At 44.5% G+C, this 16,804-nt stretch overlaps 1 protein-coding gene across 1 annotated transcript; it reads right to left on the minus strand.

Annotated features, from left to right (window-relative positions):
- Positions 1-13,829: 13,829 nt before the first annotated feature.
- On the minus strand, positions 13,830-15,711 carry LOC118833076 (potassium voltage-gated channel subfamily C member 1-like). Its single transcript, XM_036740463.1, has 2 exons — positions 15,232-15,711; positions 13,830-14,660 (listed from the first exon to the last, which is right to left on the minus strand). Exons 1-2 carry the CDS (start codon positions 15,709-15,711, stop codon positions 13,830-13,832), a joined length of 1,311 nt encoding a protein of 436 aa, XP_036596358.1.
- Between the last annotated feature and the right edge of the window lie 1,093 nt (positions 15,712-16,804).

Raw genomic sequence — 16,804 nt, forward strand, 5'->3', positions numbered from 1 at the left:
GCTACTCTCATCAATACAATGATCCAAGATTGTTCCAAAGGATCCATGAAGAAAAATTCTCTTCACCTCCAGAGAGAGAGAACAAATAAACTCTGAGTGTAGATTGAAGCATGCTTTTTAAACTTTCCTAATTTTTCTTGGGATTTTTTGTGTGTGTTTTCTTTTGCAATATGGCTTATATGAAACTGTGTTTTGCCTGACTTCACATGTATGATTGATATAATATTGCTTGCCTTTTCAAGGGCTCAGGAAGGGGTAGAAGTGAGAGAGAAAATATGGAACTCACAATTTAAAAAAACATTAAAAATTTTATACTTATTGGGAAATATATATATATATATACATATATAAAATATAATACTTCTTCCACATGGCAGCCCTTCAAACCCTTGAAGATGGTTATCAAGTCTCTCTCCCGGAGTCTTCTTTTCTCCAAGTCAAATATATCCAGTTTCTTCAGCCAATTTTTATATAATTCTCTCATTTTACAGATGAGAAAACTGAGGTTGGAGCCATTAAGTGATTTGTCTAAGGTGACAGAGGTAGACCCAGCTCTTTTCCCATTGTACCTTTCCAGTAAGTTGCCAAGACCTTTCAAGAGATATTTGATATATCTGTCCTCTCCCACCTGTCCCTTCTTCTCTATTCATGTCTAATACACTATTTCAGACCCGTCTCTTGCTAAGGGTATCACAGTAGCCTCTTAGTTGGTCTCTTGACCTTCAAATTCTCCCATCTACAATCAAGCCTTTGCCTAGCTCCATGAAATGATCTTCCTGTACAGCTCTGATCATGGCACTCCACTACCTCATAACATTCAATGGCTCCCCATGGCCTATGGGCTACAACCTCGATTCATTTGCCTAATATACAAGGCTTGCACCAGCTTACTTCACTCCTTCATTTCACATACTCTGAGTCCCAGTCAGACTGGACTCCTTTGAATTCAGGCTACCTTGCATTTATTAAGTACCTAGGATATAAAAAAGCCAGTGCTGAGTGCTGGGGAAAAATCCAAGAATGAAACAGAAGCTTAAATTCAGCTTCTCATCATTCAACATTTTCATCTTGGCCTCCATGGCCTCTGATGTCCCTTCTAAATCTGGAGCTTTTGATTCTACTCAGGAAATCAGGGCCATTTCTGGCTGCCCTAAGATGAGAAAGCAAGGCTCCAGATGGTGCCTGTGGCCCTGCAGCTAGTATGTCAGTTGGCCAAGCGCTCCCTCTGCTGCCTGGCTCAGGAAGTGCAGGAGCCAGGCTGGAGGATGGAGATAGAGGCCAGAAGCAAGGAGAATTCAGAGCTTCTCTGTCCCCACCCCACCCTCCCCCAGGCCCTAGTAGCCTCAGCTCCTTAAAAAGAACTAGATAGGTGGAAAATGGCAAAAGAGAGATAGGGCAAGAACCCTAAATGTGGAACCTGAAATCTTGTGTTCAAATCCCAGAATTTCATGTTCTAAGAGCCCTCCCAGCTCTAACATTCTGTGCTCCACTAGGTTCTAACTTGCCCCAGTAGGGGGTGAAAGGAGCAGTCTTGGCCTCAGTTACTCTGTCCTCCCTCCCCTCCTGCACACACACACACACATACACACAAATACACAGACACAAACATAGACAGACAGACACAGATACACAGACACAGACACACACACAGACACACACAGACACACATAGACACACACAGACATACACAGACACAGACATACAGACACACAGACACACACACACACACACACACACACTACACCCTTGTGGATTTGGCCTCCTGAGGACGAGGACGTTCTGACTGTTCTGGGATGAGAGACCCAGGCCCCAGAAGGGTGGCATGTCTGTGCCCTTCAGGCTGGGGCTGCTGTTTGCCTTATAAGCCGCTTGTTCGTTGGCCAAGCGCTCCCTCTGCTGTTTAGCACAGGAAATCCATCAGCCAGACTGGAGGAGGGATACAGACCTGGCAGGAGCTGGAAGAATTTGGACAGGGCTTCTCAGTTCCACCTCCATTCCCATCACCCACCAGACTTCTACAGCCTGATTTCCTTAAAGAGGACCAGATGGGAGGGAAGCAGAATAAGACAGTCAAGGAATAGTGGACACACCCCTAGATATGGGGTTTGGAGGACTCCACCACTTACTAGCTGTGGGACTTTGGACAATCTACTTCATTTCCCTGGGCCTCAGTTTCCTCCTCTGTCAAATGAAGGGGCTGGACTAATTGTTCTTTGAGGTCTCTTCTAGCTCTAAATGTTAAGATTCGCCAAACATTTTTTAAAGACTTACAGCATGCTTTGAGACCCGTAATACAGACAAATCACAAAGGCCTTGTCCTCAATGAGTAGAATGGGTCCATGTAAATAATCTGGGTGCGGGAGGGCATTCAAAGCAGGGGTATCAGGAAAAGACTCCTTTAGGAAATGACACAAGTTGGGCTTAGAAATGAACCAGGGGCTCTGAAAGGCAGATTTAGAAAGGAGGATGTTTCCCTGAGAACTGCCTGTCCACATCTTTTGATCATTTATCAATTGGGGAATGGCTCTAATTCTTAATCATTTGAATCAAGTCTTTATATATCTTGGAAATGAGACCTTTGTCAGAGAAGCTTGATACAAATATTTTCCCCAGCTACCCATTTCCCTTCTGATCTGAGCTGTCTTAGATTTATTTGTGCAAAATCTTTTTAGCTTTCTGTAATCAAAATTGTCCATTTTATCTTCTATGAACCTCTCCTCGTTTGGTTGCTCCTCCAATTTGTTTACGATCTTGGGATGTCTTGTGTTGGTGCCAGCTAGAATGGACTCCAAGAACCAATTGTTAAATTTTTGGTGTGAGCATTTATACCTCAGAAATCAGAAAGTAAATGCTATAAATTAGAGCTTAATTTGTTGTTTTGATTATTGTCTAGGCTTAAGAGAAAGGTTTAAGAATGCAGATTAAACTTAAAAGTTTGTCATGCTTATCTTTTTCCCCTCAGAGAACTGGTTTTTAAACATCTACCAGCACACCTTTAGATCTGAGTTTTAATGTCTAAGCCATGTGTCCATTTAGACACATAGGTTCCCAAAGTGGGTGATACCACCCCCTGGGGAGTGCTGTAATGATCCATGGAGGTCAGTAGTAGCTTTGGGTAACAAAAATTTAAAAAAAAAACCATTAAAGGGTTAACCCTAAAGTAGATTGGGGGGCCTCTGAGTAATTTTTTTTTGGTTTTTTGGCAGGGCAATTGGGGTTGAGAGACTTGCCCAAGGTCACACAGCTAGTACATTTGTCAAGTGTCTGAGGCTGGACTGAGTAATTGTTTAAAAGGGGGGGTGATAGGCCAAATAAATTGGAATATGGTATAAGATGTTGGTCTAGACCTAATTTCTGCCAGACTGCTTTCCAGTGTTCCCAGCAGTTTTTGTTGAATAGTGTTGTGTTTATCAAACACCAGGCTACTGTGTTTGTTTCCTTCTCTATGTTGTGTACCTAATCTGTTCCACCTAATCTGAACTTCCTTATTTTTCAACCAAGCTATCAATGGTCACATTAAAAAAGAGTTCCAGGGGCAGCTAGATGGAGCAGTGGGTAGACCACCAGCCCTGGAGTCAGGAGGACCTGAGTTCAAATCCGGCCTCAGACCCTTGACGCACTTACTAGCTGTGTGACCTTGGGCAAGTCACTTAACCCCAATTGCCCTACCTTCCTCCCTCAAAAAAAGTACATCTCCCCACCCCACCCCACAAAAAGCTCCAAATTAATAACAAATAAAAAAAATGTGAATTAAGGCAATTCTTAGGTTCTACATTATACCCATCATTTGACAAAAAAGATGATAAATGTTGAAAGGACTCTTTATATGCCCCCAAAGTTACTAAATTGTGTGTACCCTTTGATTCAGCAATACCATTGGTAGATTTATACTCCAAAGAGATCAAAGGTCAAAAAGACCTACATGTGCAAAAATATTTGTAGCATATCTGTTTATGGGGGCAAAGAAGTGGAAGCCAAGGGGAGCCCGTATTGGTGTGTCTGTCTTCCCACATCCCCTCCAACATTTGGCATTTTCATCTTTTGTCATCTTTGCCTATCTGAATCATAGAGGATGAAGTTTAGAATTGAATTATTATCATTTCTACTTCTCTTATAATTGGACGCTAAAACTTTGGTGGGGAGGGGGATGGTGACAAAATTAAGTCCTATGATTTAGAAAAATCACTTTGGTAGCTGTGTGGAAAATAGATTAGAGTAGACGAGACAGGAAGACCTGAGTGAAGTAGATGGTGGATGAAGATATCCAAGAGATGTGAGATAAGGATGTAGGCAATGAACTCATTGAGGGTGGAAGGAGAATGTCCTGGGTGTATGTGTGGGGACGTGGAGGGTATCAAGAGATAATAGCCATCCAGATCTGCGCTGGGTAATAAATTTGGGTGGTGCGGACCTTAAAAGATGCTTAATGAAGGTTGATGATTGAGGGTCTAGAAGTGTTAATGGGGAGCAAGGAATATTCCCACAGGTGTGGCTCTCACGTTGTTAATAAGGTAACAAGGTGGTCGGTTAGAGGAAAGTTAACAAATCTGAAGACCCTCACAAGCAGTTTACCATAGCAATTTCCCAGGGGAACTATAAGCCAGAAAGACAAAGACTGAGGATCTCACTTCCAAAAAGTATGGAGAGAAGGGAGAAATGTGTCAGACCCTTCATCAAATATGTAATATTTGTATTTCTGCCACAGTTAAGTGACAGTTATGTATGCTCAAGCATAAGCTGGTTTCTCTACTAGAACAGAAGGTAGAGGGGTTCCAGGAAGGTCTCTCTATTCTCCAGGTTATCAGGTATTATGAAATATTCCTTTGAAAAAATCAAGGGACTTCAATGTGAAAACAACAAAGAAAAGGGGTCTGAGGAGATTTGTTATTCAGGCATTTTCAGTTGTGTCCAACTCTTCATGACCCCATTTGGGATTTTCTTGGCAGAGATATCGGAGTGGTTTGCCATTACTTTCTCCAGTTCATTTTACAGATGAGGAAACGGAGGCAAACAGGGTGAAGTGATTTGCCCAAGGTCACACAGCTAGGAAGAGTTTGAGGCCAGATGTGAGCTCTGGAAGATGAGTCTTTCTTTTGTGTGTGTGTGTGTGTGTGTGTGTGTGTGTGTGTGCACATACACATGAGTTTCTTTTAAAGACTCGTGTGGGGAAAAGGCGGGAAGAAAATCTGGAAATCAAAATCATGTGGAACTTAGTGTTGTAAACTAAAAATAAAAAATCTTAATAAAAAAATAAATACTTGTGTCTATGTATATACATATACATACACATACATACATATACACACACGTACATATACATATCTATATAATTTATTTATTTTTAGTTTTCAACATTCACTTCCATAAGATTTTGAATTTAAAATTTTCTCCTCCTCTCTCTCCTCCCTCCTCCCCAAGATGGCATGCAATCAGATATAGACTCTATTTATGCATCCATATTAAACATATTTTCACATTAGTCATGATGTAAAGAAGAATTATAACTAATGGGAGAAACCACAAGAAAAAAGAAACAAAACAAAACAACAAAAGAAAAGGAGAGCAAATAGTATGCTTCCATCTGCTTTCAGACCCCATAGTTTATTTCTCTGGATGTGGATAGCATTTTCCATTGTGAGTCTTTTGGAGTTGTCTTAGATTCCTTGCATTGCTGAGAAGAGCGAAGTCTATCAAAGTCAGTCATCTCACAATGAGGCTGTTACTGTGTACAATGTTCTCCTGGTTTTGCTCATTTCACTCAGCATCAGTTCGTGTAAATTTTTCCAGGATTTTCTGAAGTCCACCTGCTCATGATGTGTCTTCCTGACTTCAGGCCCACTGTAGCGCCACCTAGCCGCCTTATCTGAGAAACAGAGCAGAATAATGTTCTATATCAGAAGGCTGGGAGGTGGAATACTATTACACAGGGGAGCAAGAGAAGATGGACCATTGAATACTTGAAGCTAAGAAACAAATTTGAAGCTCTTCTAGGAAAGTAGGGAGCTGGATACTCTGAATTGGAGGGGGGCAGCTGCTTGTTCTCCAAAGAATGATGATACACAAGGGGATGCCCATCAGTTGGAGAATGGCTAAACAAGTTGTGGTATATGAATGTTATGGAATACTATTGTGCCATAAGACATGAGGAGCAGACAGATTTCAGAAAAAAACCTGGAAAGATTTATATGAACTGATGCTGAGTGAGGGGAGCAGAACCAGGAGAACATTGTACACGATTACAGATACATTGTATCTCTGATGACTAACTTTGATAGACTTGGCTCTTCTCGGCAATGCAAGGTTCTAGGACAGCTCCAAAAGACCCATGATGGAAAATACCTCTCACGTCCAGAGAAAGAATTACAGAGTCCAAAAGCAAATTGAAGCAAATTATTTGCTCTCCTTTTTTGTTTGTTTTTGGTTTTATTTTTGTTTTGTTTCTTCTTTCTCATGCTTCTTTCCATTGGTTATGATTCTTCTTTACAACTTGACTATTGCGTAAATAAGTTTAATGTGAAGGTGTATATAGACCCTTTATCGGATTACATGCTGTCTTGGGGGAGAGAGGGGAGGAGAGGGAAGGGGAGAAAATTTGGAACTCAAAAACTTGAGGAACTGAATGTTGTAAACTAAAACTAAAAATTAACTAATTAGTTAACCATGGAAAGGGGAAAAATAAATAAATAACCAAAAAAGAATGCATTTTCCAGGAGTTTTGCAAATCTAACCAATCAATCAAAAAGCACCTATTGAGACCTACTAGGTGCCAGACATTTTGCTAAGCACTGAGGGATGCAAAGAGAAAATGTGTTCTCTGCCTTCTAGGAGTTCTCATTCTAACGGAGGAGACAGCATGCAAACACCAGGATGGTGGCTATGTGAGTGGAGATAAGAAGGTGTATATGAGAAATATTGTGAAGTTAGGGGAAAAAAGAAACCTGGCAACATATTGGATACGTGATATTGAGAATATCCCCAAGGTTTTGAGCCTTAGTGACTGGGAACAGGATAGTACCCTCACTGATAACAGAGAAGTTTGGGAGATGAGAGGATTTAGGGAGAAAGATAATGAATTCTATTTAGGACACGTTGAGCATGGGGTGCCTATGGGACATCCAGGTCAAGATATCTGATTGGCAGTTGGTGATGCAAGACTGGAGGTCAGGAGAGAAATTAGGGCTGGATATATAGATCTTGGAGTCATCTGTGTAGAGATGATAAATGAACCAATGAGAGCTGATGAGATCACCCAGGGAGACAGCATAGAGGGAGAAGAAAGCCTAGGACAGAGCCTTGAGGGACACTCATGGCTAGTGGGCATGGCCTGGATAATGATTCAGCCAAGGAGACTGAAAAGGAGCAGTCAGTCATGAAGGAGGGGAACCAGGAGAGAGTATCAACATCATGAAACCCTAGAGTGGAGAGAGGATCCAGGAGAAAATGGTGATCAGTAGGAAAAAGGAGGGAAGATATTGTCTCTATCTGTCCACTAAACTTCCTGCAATACAGGAAGCTTTGCGAGTGGGGATTCCAGAAATTCACAGGAGAAAAAAATCCAAAAAAACTAATGATAAAATCCATTGCCTCAGACATTTATATGCACATATATTGACATATATACACAAATATACATGTGTGTATGGGCAAATACGCACATATGTGGGTAGATGGATATCCACAGGATGGAGATATAGATATAGATATCTTTAATTACATATCTATTTAATATTAATGCTCATATTCCATAACAAAACTCAAATATGGAAGCTTTTTGTTAGCGGTCGTCTCTTCAAACATCATTGGTCTCTTTTGAAAATTAAACTAGTATTTTAAAATGGTGAATCAGCAGCATGGCATAATGGATAAAAAACTTGCTCTGGAAACCAGAAACTCTTCCACATACTGTCTGTGTGACCCTGCACCAGTTACTTAACGTTTCTGTGCTCCAGGCAATTCTTTAGTACTCTAAGTTGAAAGAAAGGTGTCAACCTGTGTTGATAAAGGGAATTTCCTCACTCAAGAGCTCCCTGTATTAATGAAATCAAAGGTTTGGCCCTGTTTCCTATGAGTATCATTTGTTTTTACATCCCCTTCATTTCCAGATATATCCCTCTCCACCCTCCTCCAAAGAAAGACAATTCTTGTAACAAAGAAAGAAAAAAAGAATAATTTACCAAAACTTGCCAACACATCAGCTATGTCTGACAGGGTATGCCTTGTTCTATACCCATAGTATCCCACCTCTGCAAAGAAAGGAAAGAAGTGTATTTTCTTAATTCACCACCAGGGCCAACTGAGTCCATTTTAATTTTCATAATCTTTCTGTTTGCCTTTTTGGTTCTGTTTCCTTCTATCTCACTCTACATCAGTTCTTATCATTCTCTTATCTTCCCTGGCTTCTCTGAATTCTCTGCATTCAGCATTCCTTATAGGATAGTAATGTTCCTTTACATTCAATTTGTTTTGCCACTTCCGTAAAACAGTAAATAAAGTCTCCTTTGTGAATCTTGAGGAAAAGATAAAAGAGATGTAGAGAAGAGTACAGTTTGATTGATGCAGAACCAGGCAAATGGCCAGATCCAAAGTATAGTCATTAGTGATTTGACAGAAGGAGGTCTCTAGTGGAATGTTCTAGGAATTTGCACTTGGCCCTGTGGTGTCTAACTTTTTTTTTAAAATCAATAAAGGGTCATCATACTTGTAGATGATACAAAGCTGAAAGGGATAACTCACACATTGGATGACACAGGCTCCTAAAAATTCTTGACAGGTCAGATGGTGAGAATCCAATAAGATGAAATCTATTCCGGTTAAATGTAAGTCAATTTCCTCAGCAATAAAACGAGGAGCTTGGACTAGCTGGCCTATGCTGTGGCCCTTTCTGCTCTTAATCTATGATCCTGTGTGTGACCTTAGACAAGTCCCTTCAATTCCATGGGCCTCAACGTAAAATGAGGGGGCTGGACAAAAAGGTCTTGGAGGTCTCTTCAAGCGATTAATCTAGAATCCTATGGAAGTATAACAAGGTTGAATTGGCCTAGAGGGGGCATCCCATAGAGTATGCTCAGAGGTGCCAGTCATGGTTCCAGTAATCACACGGGAGCTTTGGGGCCTGCTTCCAGGCATGTGTAACTTTGGCCTAACAAGTTTGTACTTTGAGATGACAAAGAATCTCCTTGTTGCCTGAAGTGTTGGAGGAGCTGATGACCGAATAGATTATAAAAGGGAGATATTGACCCTTTACCCTCTCTATTCCTTTCTGGCTACGAATAGGGTCAGGACTGTTTTGAGCTACTTCCTGAAAGGGAATCAAGGAAAAGGCAGTTTGACACCATCCCACCCCAACCCAGCCTCCATGTGGCCATGATCACATGGCATCTAAATCACATGTCCTACCTGTAGAAACCTGACTCTGGGTTTGGGTTGTCTATTTGTTTTTGTCTGTTTGCATTTGTTCTCCCTTGATCTTAGCCAAAGAAATATCTATCCTGAGAAGGTGACTCGTGAGTTCAAGACGTACAGAGATTCTGAGTCTCCTGACAACTACTCTAGCAGTTTTATAAAAGATGTCCACCTACAAGAGGATTGGCCTAAGCTTGGCCATTTTACCAGCAGACATGTACTAGGACAGTTTTTGGACAGTACAGAGACAAGGTGAAATATAAAATGCCTAATTAGCAGTGATGCAAACTGTTTTATGTTTTGGTGAGGTTTAAGTATAAGCTTCCCAGACAATTGTAACAGTCATTAAAAGTTACTGAATACTATTTTAAGTTTGTTTTTGTCAAAAATACTCTTGTGAGTGTCCTATAGTTAACATTTCTTTTGTGTATAGCAAGAAATTACCTCTCGTGCTTGATTCATATTGTACATTGAGCACTTTTTTTATTCCCCTCTTTTGTAGGGAAATCCTAGACATGAGCCATAACCTATCATCCCTTGGAGCATCAGGGTGGGGATTTAAGGAACCAAAGAGTATATGATTAGGGAGCCTAGTCCCCTCTCATTGGAGGCCAGACTCTCTCAGTTCTGAACCTAGTTCATGCCACATATCTGCATATTGGACATAAAATAGGTAAAGTACCCTCACCCTTTGCAATCCCAGAAGTGGTTCCTCAAGAGCATATTGCTTCAAGAGAGCTACGTAGGAACAAGATGGGAAAGGCAAGACTATGTAGCAACTCATCTGGTAAAGATATGGGGGTTTTATGAATAGCAAACTCAATATGAGTCAACCATGTAATTTGGCAGTCGAATCAATCTAATGGGAAGCTGGGCTGCATCAAGAGAAGCATAGTATCCAGTCCTTGGGAGGTGATATTCCCATCACTCTGAGTAGTGTTCAGTTCTGGGAACCACATTTGAGGAAGGAAGAATGTTGATAAACTAGAGGTTATCCAGAGAAAGATCATATGAGGATCAATTGAAGACAGTGGGAGTGTTTGGAAAGAAAAAAAAGACTCAGGGGGTACATGATAACTATCTTCAAGTACTTGAAGGGCTGTCAGATGGAAAAAAGATTAAACTTGTTCTGTTTGGGCCCAGAGAGCAAAACCAGGAACAGTGGAGAGAAGTTAGAAAAAGACAATTTTAGGCTTTGATTTCAGGGAAAATTTCCTAAGAGAGTTAAAGCTGTCTAAAAGTAGATGAGCTGCCTCAAGAGATAGTAAGCCCCCCTTCATTGGAGATCTTCCAGAAAAAGTTGCTTGATCATTTGGAGCAGGAGCTCTTAACCTGGGCTCCACAAACCCTCTATAGAGAAATCTGGGGTGGGGTCTTTAAAATAGAACTTTCAATATTGTGATAACTTCATTTGTAGCTAATTAATTTTCTCTGTAATCCTATTTATTTTATTTCTGCATTTAAAAACATTCTTCTGAGAAGAGTTCCATAGGCTTCACTAGACTGGTAAAGGGATCTGTGACACAAAACAGATTAAGAAGCCCTGTTGCAGAGGATATGAGGTGGACTAAATAGCTTCTGAAGTTCCTCTCAATGAGGAAATTTGGTGACTTTCTGAATCATGGTTACAGATAATTCACTAATGTAGATAATAGAGGCTGGAAACTGAGAGTTGATGGTGGTATGGTGATTCTAATCCTGGCTCCGCTATCAACTTGCTGTGTGACCCTCGGCAATTATTTCTCTTCCCTGGACCTCAGTCTTTCCATCTGTGACACTTCCTCCTGTTCCTCACTCCGCCAAGGAAAGAATGGTTAGAAATGTACTTGGTGAGGTGCTCATGACAGGAAACTAGACCTCCTTGGTGTAGACACATTGGAGGGATTTTTCACTGGCTGGTATTGTAAGCATCAGATAACAAAGACAGATGCAGAACTCCATCTCAGGACCTCAGACACCCAGATGTGAGGTTCCCTAGGGCTGCTGTCCTCCACTGATGATGACTATGACCCTTCCTCCACCTCCATCCAATCCACCAATCCAATCCAATCCAATAAGCATTTATTTAAGGCATTGTACTAGATACTGAGTATACAAAGAGAGAAAGGAAATAGCTTACATTACATTCTCCTTGGGGTGGGGTAAAACATGCAAAGAGATAAGCATATAGATAATAATTTGAAAAGGTAGAAGGGAACACCGATAACTATGGGGAATAGGAAGGGCTTCCCACAGGAGGGGGCGCATGTAGGCAGAGGTGAAGAGGGAGTGGACTCCACCTCTGCAAAGGCCAGAGAGGGAATGCTGAGTTTAGAGAATGGCAAGCGGGGTAGTTTGATTGGCTCATAGGGTGTGTGAAGGACAGTAATGTGCAATCAGGCTAGAGAGGTAGGCTGGAGCCAGACTGTGAAACGATTTGGATACCAAGCTGAGAAGTTGGTGGTTTGAGTTAGGGTAATAGGGAGCCACAGAGTGTTCTTAAGTAGTTGAGTGATGTAGTAAGATTGTGTCCCAGTCAATGTCAGAAGAGGGTGGGGATTTAGTGACTAGGAAGGTTGACCCCAGTAGGCCAGGCCTTAGAGATGGCTTGGGCAATGGAGTCTTGGGAATGGAGACTGTGAAGAGGGCATGAAGGGGGTTGGGTATGGTGGGAAGAGCACTGCATTCAGAGTCAGTGGATCTGGGTCTGTGACTTTGTTATTGTCACAGATGACATTGGTCAAACGAACGTGATTCTTGGTTCTGTAGAATAAGAATTGGACACTTTCTGAAGCCACTTGTAACTGTAGATCATGTGACTGAGCCAAGATGTCTTCTTGCATAGATTTGTTTGTACATTTATAGCCTTGGGCCAATTTTTTCCCTCTCTGGGCTTTGGTTTTCCCATCTATAAAATGGGAGTTGATGATTTCAAAGCTTCAACAGTTTGTGTTCTTTCCTGGCCTATGTAGATAGCTCTTAATCCTGTCTAGTTAAGGATCTACCCAGCCTATGGCCTCTAATCACCTAGGCCCTTGCAGATAGACCAAAGAGGGTCAGTGTTGTTGCTGACCCAACAAGTTGATACTGGTCTGATAGAGAAGGAGCCCTGGGTTTAGGAGTCAGGAGGCCTGAGGACTAATCCTGGATCTCACACTCTCACGTGACTTGAGTGAGGCCTCAATTTCATCATCTGTTAAATGGGGCTAGCTCCTGCCCTACCTTCTTCACAGTGAGGAGCATATGAGAGAATGGATGGGAAGTGAGACCTCTCTGGGCCTCAGTTTCCTTATATGTCAGTTGGGGATACCAATATTAATAGGGATACTGGAAGGGGAACCAAATAATACTGGCGGAGCTAATGATGACAATTCGTCTGCTTACAAAGGCTCATTGCCCTTCCTGGGAAGCACAAGGTTGCTACATAAGCAATAATATATGGGGCCTCTAAGAGCCCTGGAGGATTATGGGAAAGGGGTGGGGGTGCAGGAAAAATTGCTGGGAATCTGCCAGAATGTCCAATGGAGAGGTGGGGGGCACCGGTAAGGGCATCGGATTTGGAACAAGAGGACCTGGGTTCAAATCCCAGTTTATTTTGCTGTGTGACCTTGGGCAAGGCCTTCCGTGGGCCTCAGTTTCTTCCTCTGTAGAATGAGGGGGTCAGACTAGGTCATTCCTAAGGGTTCTTCTAGCTCCAAATCTTATGCTCCTACTCTGTGAATATGCCTCCAGTCCCACCACCACCTTAGAGAGTGTTGTCACTGACACCTAGTGTCCGTGTCTGGGAACTGCACCTTCTCCAATTCTGCCTTTCTGCCACCAGCACCAAGTCCATGTAGATGACAAGCTTCTTCTACTCATCTATAGATAAGGACCTGGATGGTGGGGTGGGGATAAGGGGCCATAAAGGCCTATCTGTTAACTATTCCTACCCTTTTAGGAGATGAAGGCAGCTTAGAGTAATGTACTTGGAGTCAGGAGGAACTGGGTTCAAATTCCACTTCTGGCACATAGGGGCTGTGTGACCCTGGGTGAGTCACTTTACCTCTGGCTGCCTTAGTGAGCTCATCTGCAGAATGAGGAGGGTGGATTCGATGGCCTCCAAGATCTCTTCCTGCCCGCAATCTATGACTATGAGGTGGTGTGGGGACGGAGGGTAAGTGACTCCAAGCTATAGACACCTGCCCACCCCCCCAAAAAGCCCTAGCAATGCCACTGTGGGCCTGAACCTGACCCTGATTGTCTTGGGCCACGACATAGCTATAAGACTGTTTTATGGAACAGGAGAAGGGTAAGGGAGCATCTGGTGATGTTGGGCATGGAGCTGGGTGGGCAGGGACAGGAGGGCATGTGGCCTTCCTGTTAAGCTTTCCCTGGGGTACAGAAATAGTCAGGGCAGGCACCCGGGGTCCCATCCCACCTCCCCGAGGAGCCTGGGGCCTGTCCCATCACAGGGTCCCACTGGGCCTCAGCTTCTGACGGGCCAGAGCAACAGCGTAGCACCTCTGAAAGCGGACCAGGAGGATGGGCACCAGGAGGACACTGGTCAGCATGCCTGCCATGGCTGTGATAGCAGCTGTGACCTGACCCAAGGCAGACATGGGGTAGATGTCCCCATAGCCCACAGTGGTGAGGGTGATCACCGTCCACCAGAAGCAGGTGAGGATGTCAGCAAAGTGCACCTCACTCTGGCCCTGGCCGTGGCCAGTGCCCAGCAGCTCTCCATACAGGAAGAGGGAGCCGAACAGCAAGATCTCTCCAGCCCAGAGCAGGAGCAGAAGGCCTGCCTCCCTCCAAGAGGAGCGCAGTGTGTGAGCCAGCACCCGCAGGGCCAGTGGCTTCTCCACCAGCCCCAAGAGGCGACCCAGCTTAAGCACATAGAGTACCCGCAGGGCCCCCAGCACCAAGCAGAGGCGGGGGTGGCGCTCAGCCCGTCGGCCCACAGCCAGCTCCACCAGCACAGGGAAGAGGGACGCCAGGTCAACCAGGGTCATGGGGCTGCGCAGGAATTTGACCTTGTTGGGACAGGAGATGCTACGAGCTAGAAGCTCAGCCCCGAACCACAGCACACACAGCAGTTCCAAGTAGAGAAGGTGAGGGGCCCGCTGGTACACCAGGCCTGGGCTTGGGGCCTGAGGTGGGGGCAGGCCCTCCTTCTCACCATCCCAGGGCTCCAGTGGCCGGAAGTTGGACGTAAAGTAGTCCAGCTGCACCGAGGTTTCTTGGAAGAAGATGACCAGGACACCCAGGAGGAAAAGCATAGAAAGGAGGGCAGCACACTGTGGGAGGGGAAGAAAATGGTCAGGGGCCTCCCAGGCAGCACTGCCTTGGGCCACCCTCCCAGGGTCCCCAAACCCCTGCTGGGAAGGCTCCAGCCTCAGCGAAGCCTTACCAGACACACTCTACCTGGCTCGCCTGGCTTCTTTACTTAAGGGCTGCTTCAGCACCTAGGGCCGTGCCCAGTTTGCACTAGAAAGGGATGGAAAGAATGTAGCAGAGAATCACAGCATATCAGCGCACAAGGACAGAATGGCAGAGCTGGAAAGGTCATTAGGAGAGAGCGAGAGAGTAGAGAACATTAGAGCTGGGAGGGCCCTTAGAGCAAAGGATGGCAGAACCAGGAGGGACCCTGGAACAGAGACTGGTGGAGCTGGGAGCACAGTATGTTAGAGCAGAGAGGGGCCTTAGAGCACAGGATGATCCTAAGTGGCCTAACATCATATGCATCCCAGAAAGGAACCATATTTGGTGAATGAGGACTGAGCCCAAGGCCCCAGGGATGACCCTTGAAACCGGGGGAAGGAGGGGAGGGGAGGGTGCAGAGCCTGTCTGTATGGTCAAGAGTGTTACCTTGCCTGCTAGGGAGGAGCAGGGCTGGTTGAGCAGAGTCCACAGCCATGGCTTCCATGTCCCCTGGGCCCTGGTGGAGTTGGGACTCTCAATTGGTCCCAGCAGGCCTTGTTCTTCGCCCAGCTCACTTTCCTCCCAGGCGTGGAAGTCCTCAGCCCGTCCATCACCGCCACTGAGCTTCAGCCAGCAGCAGGGGGCCAAAGGGGCATCGGCCAGCCCCCAGAAGGCCAGCTCTTCTTCCAGCACTGCCCGGCATATGTCTGGGGGGCAGTGCAGCTGGCGTGTTCGGTAGTAGCCCAGTACATAGCCAAAGAGGTGGGGGCTGCGGTCAAAGAAGACCTCTCGGGCCAGGGTGCCACCCATGGGGGGTTCCGTCAGCTGGTAGAGTCGTGTGCCAGGGAAGGCCCGCAGAGTGCTGTGGTATGTCTCATAGCGTACACCCCCCACATTGAGGACCAGCCTTTCTCCTGAGCCCTCCATGACCTGCCTGCTTGACTCTGGGCCCGCTCGCCACTGCAGTTAAGAAGAAGAGGTGGCACATTAGGATTGGGTCCACTGGAGATCCAGATTCACTCCCTGCCCTTATCCTCCCTGTCTTGTCACCCCAGTAGCTCCAGGCTTAGACTAGGAAATAGAGTTCCTAAGAAGGGAAATGGTTGGGGCAGGGGAGTGAAAATGCTGAAGAGAGCTGGGATTTGGAAAGACTGCTCTGTCTACACTGGATTCCAATCCCAACTTTGCCACTATGCCACCTGGAGGGCCTCAATTGGACATGTTACTTTCCTCTGGGCCTCAATGTCCATTTCCTAGCTAGAAAATGAGGGAATTGAACTCAATGACCTCTTTCAGCTCTGTCTTCTGTACTCAAAGGTTTCTTTCCCCCAATTATAATGTTCTCATTTTACATTCTAGACCCCCTGTCCCCCATCAACAGAATAAGGGAGTTTTAGTTTGAAGAGCGCTCAGTGGCCATGCGGTCTAAAACATATCCTACAAGTGGTCAACCAGTCTTTGCTTGAAGACACACAGTAAGGGGAAATTCCCTACCTCTTCAGGCAACTCATTCTATTTTTGGACAGCTCAAATCATTAGAAAGTCTTATGTGATATAAATTTGCCTCTTGGTAACTTCCCTGCATGGCTTCTGGGTCTGCCCTCTGGGACCAAACCAATTTGCTATCTCAAACATAACAGCTCTCACATGCCCATACCTAGCCTTCTCCAGGCAAAATAGCAACAGTTCCTTTGATTCATCCTCCTAGGCCATGGACTTAAGGCCCTTGGCGATGATGGTTACCCTCCTCTGAATGATTTATGCCTTATCAATATCCTTTTGAAAATGTGACATCCAGAACTGAATACAATAATCTAGATATTTTCTGACCAGGGCACAATACAGCGGGACCATCACCTCCTTGTTCCTGGAATCCCTCTTAATGTAGCCCAAATTCACATTAGCTTTTTTGGCAGCTACATCATAGTGTTGACTCAAAATGAGTCAACTTCCAGATACTGGACAGTGCAGGCGAATGAGGGTTATTCAGAAGTCTGACAAAGTACCTTTACTTTCCTGA

Source organism: Trichosurus vulpecula, assembly GCF_011100635.1.
Source record: "Trichosurus vulpecula isolate mTriVul1 chromosome X unlocalized genomic scaffold, mTriVul1.pri SUPER_X_unloc_1, whole genome shotgun sequence".
In the NCBI taxonomy this organism is placed as follows: Eukaryota; Metazoa; Chordata; class Mammalia; order Diprotodontia; family Phalangeridae; genus Trichosurus; species Trichosurus vulpecula.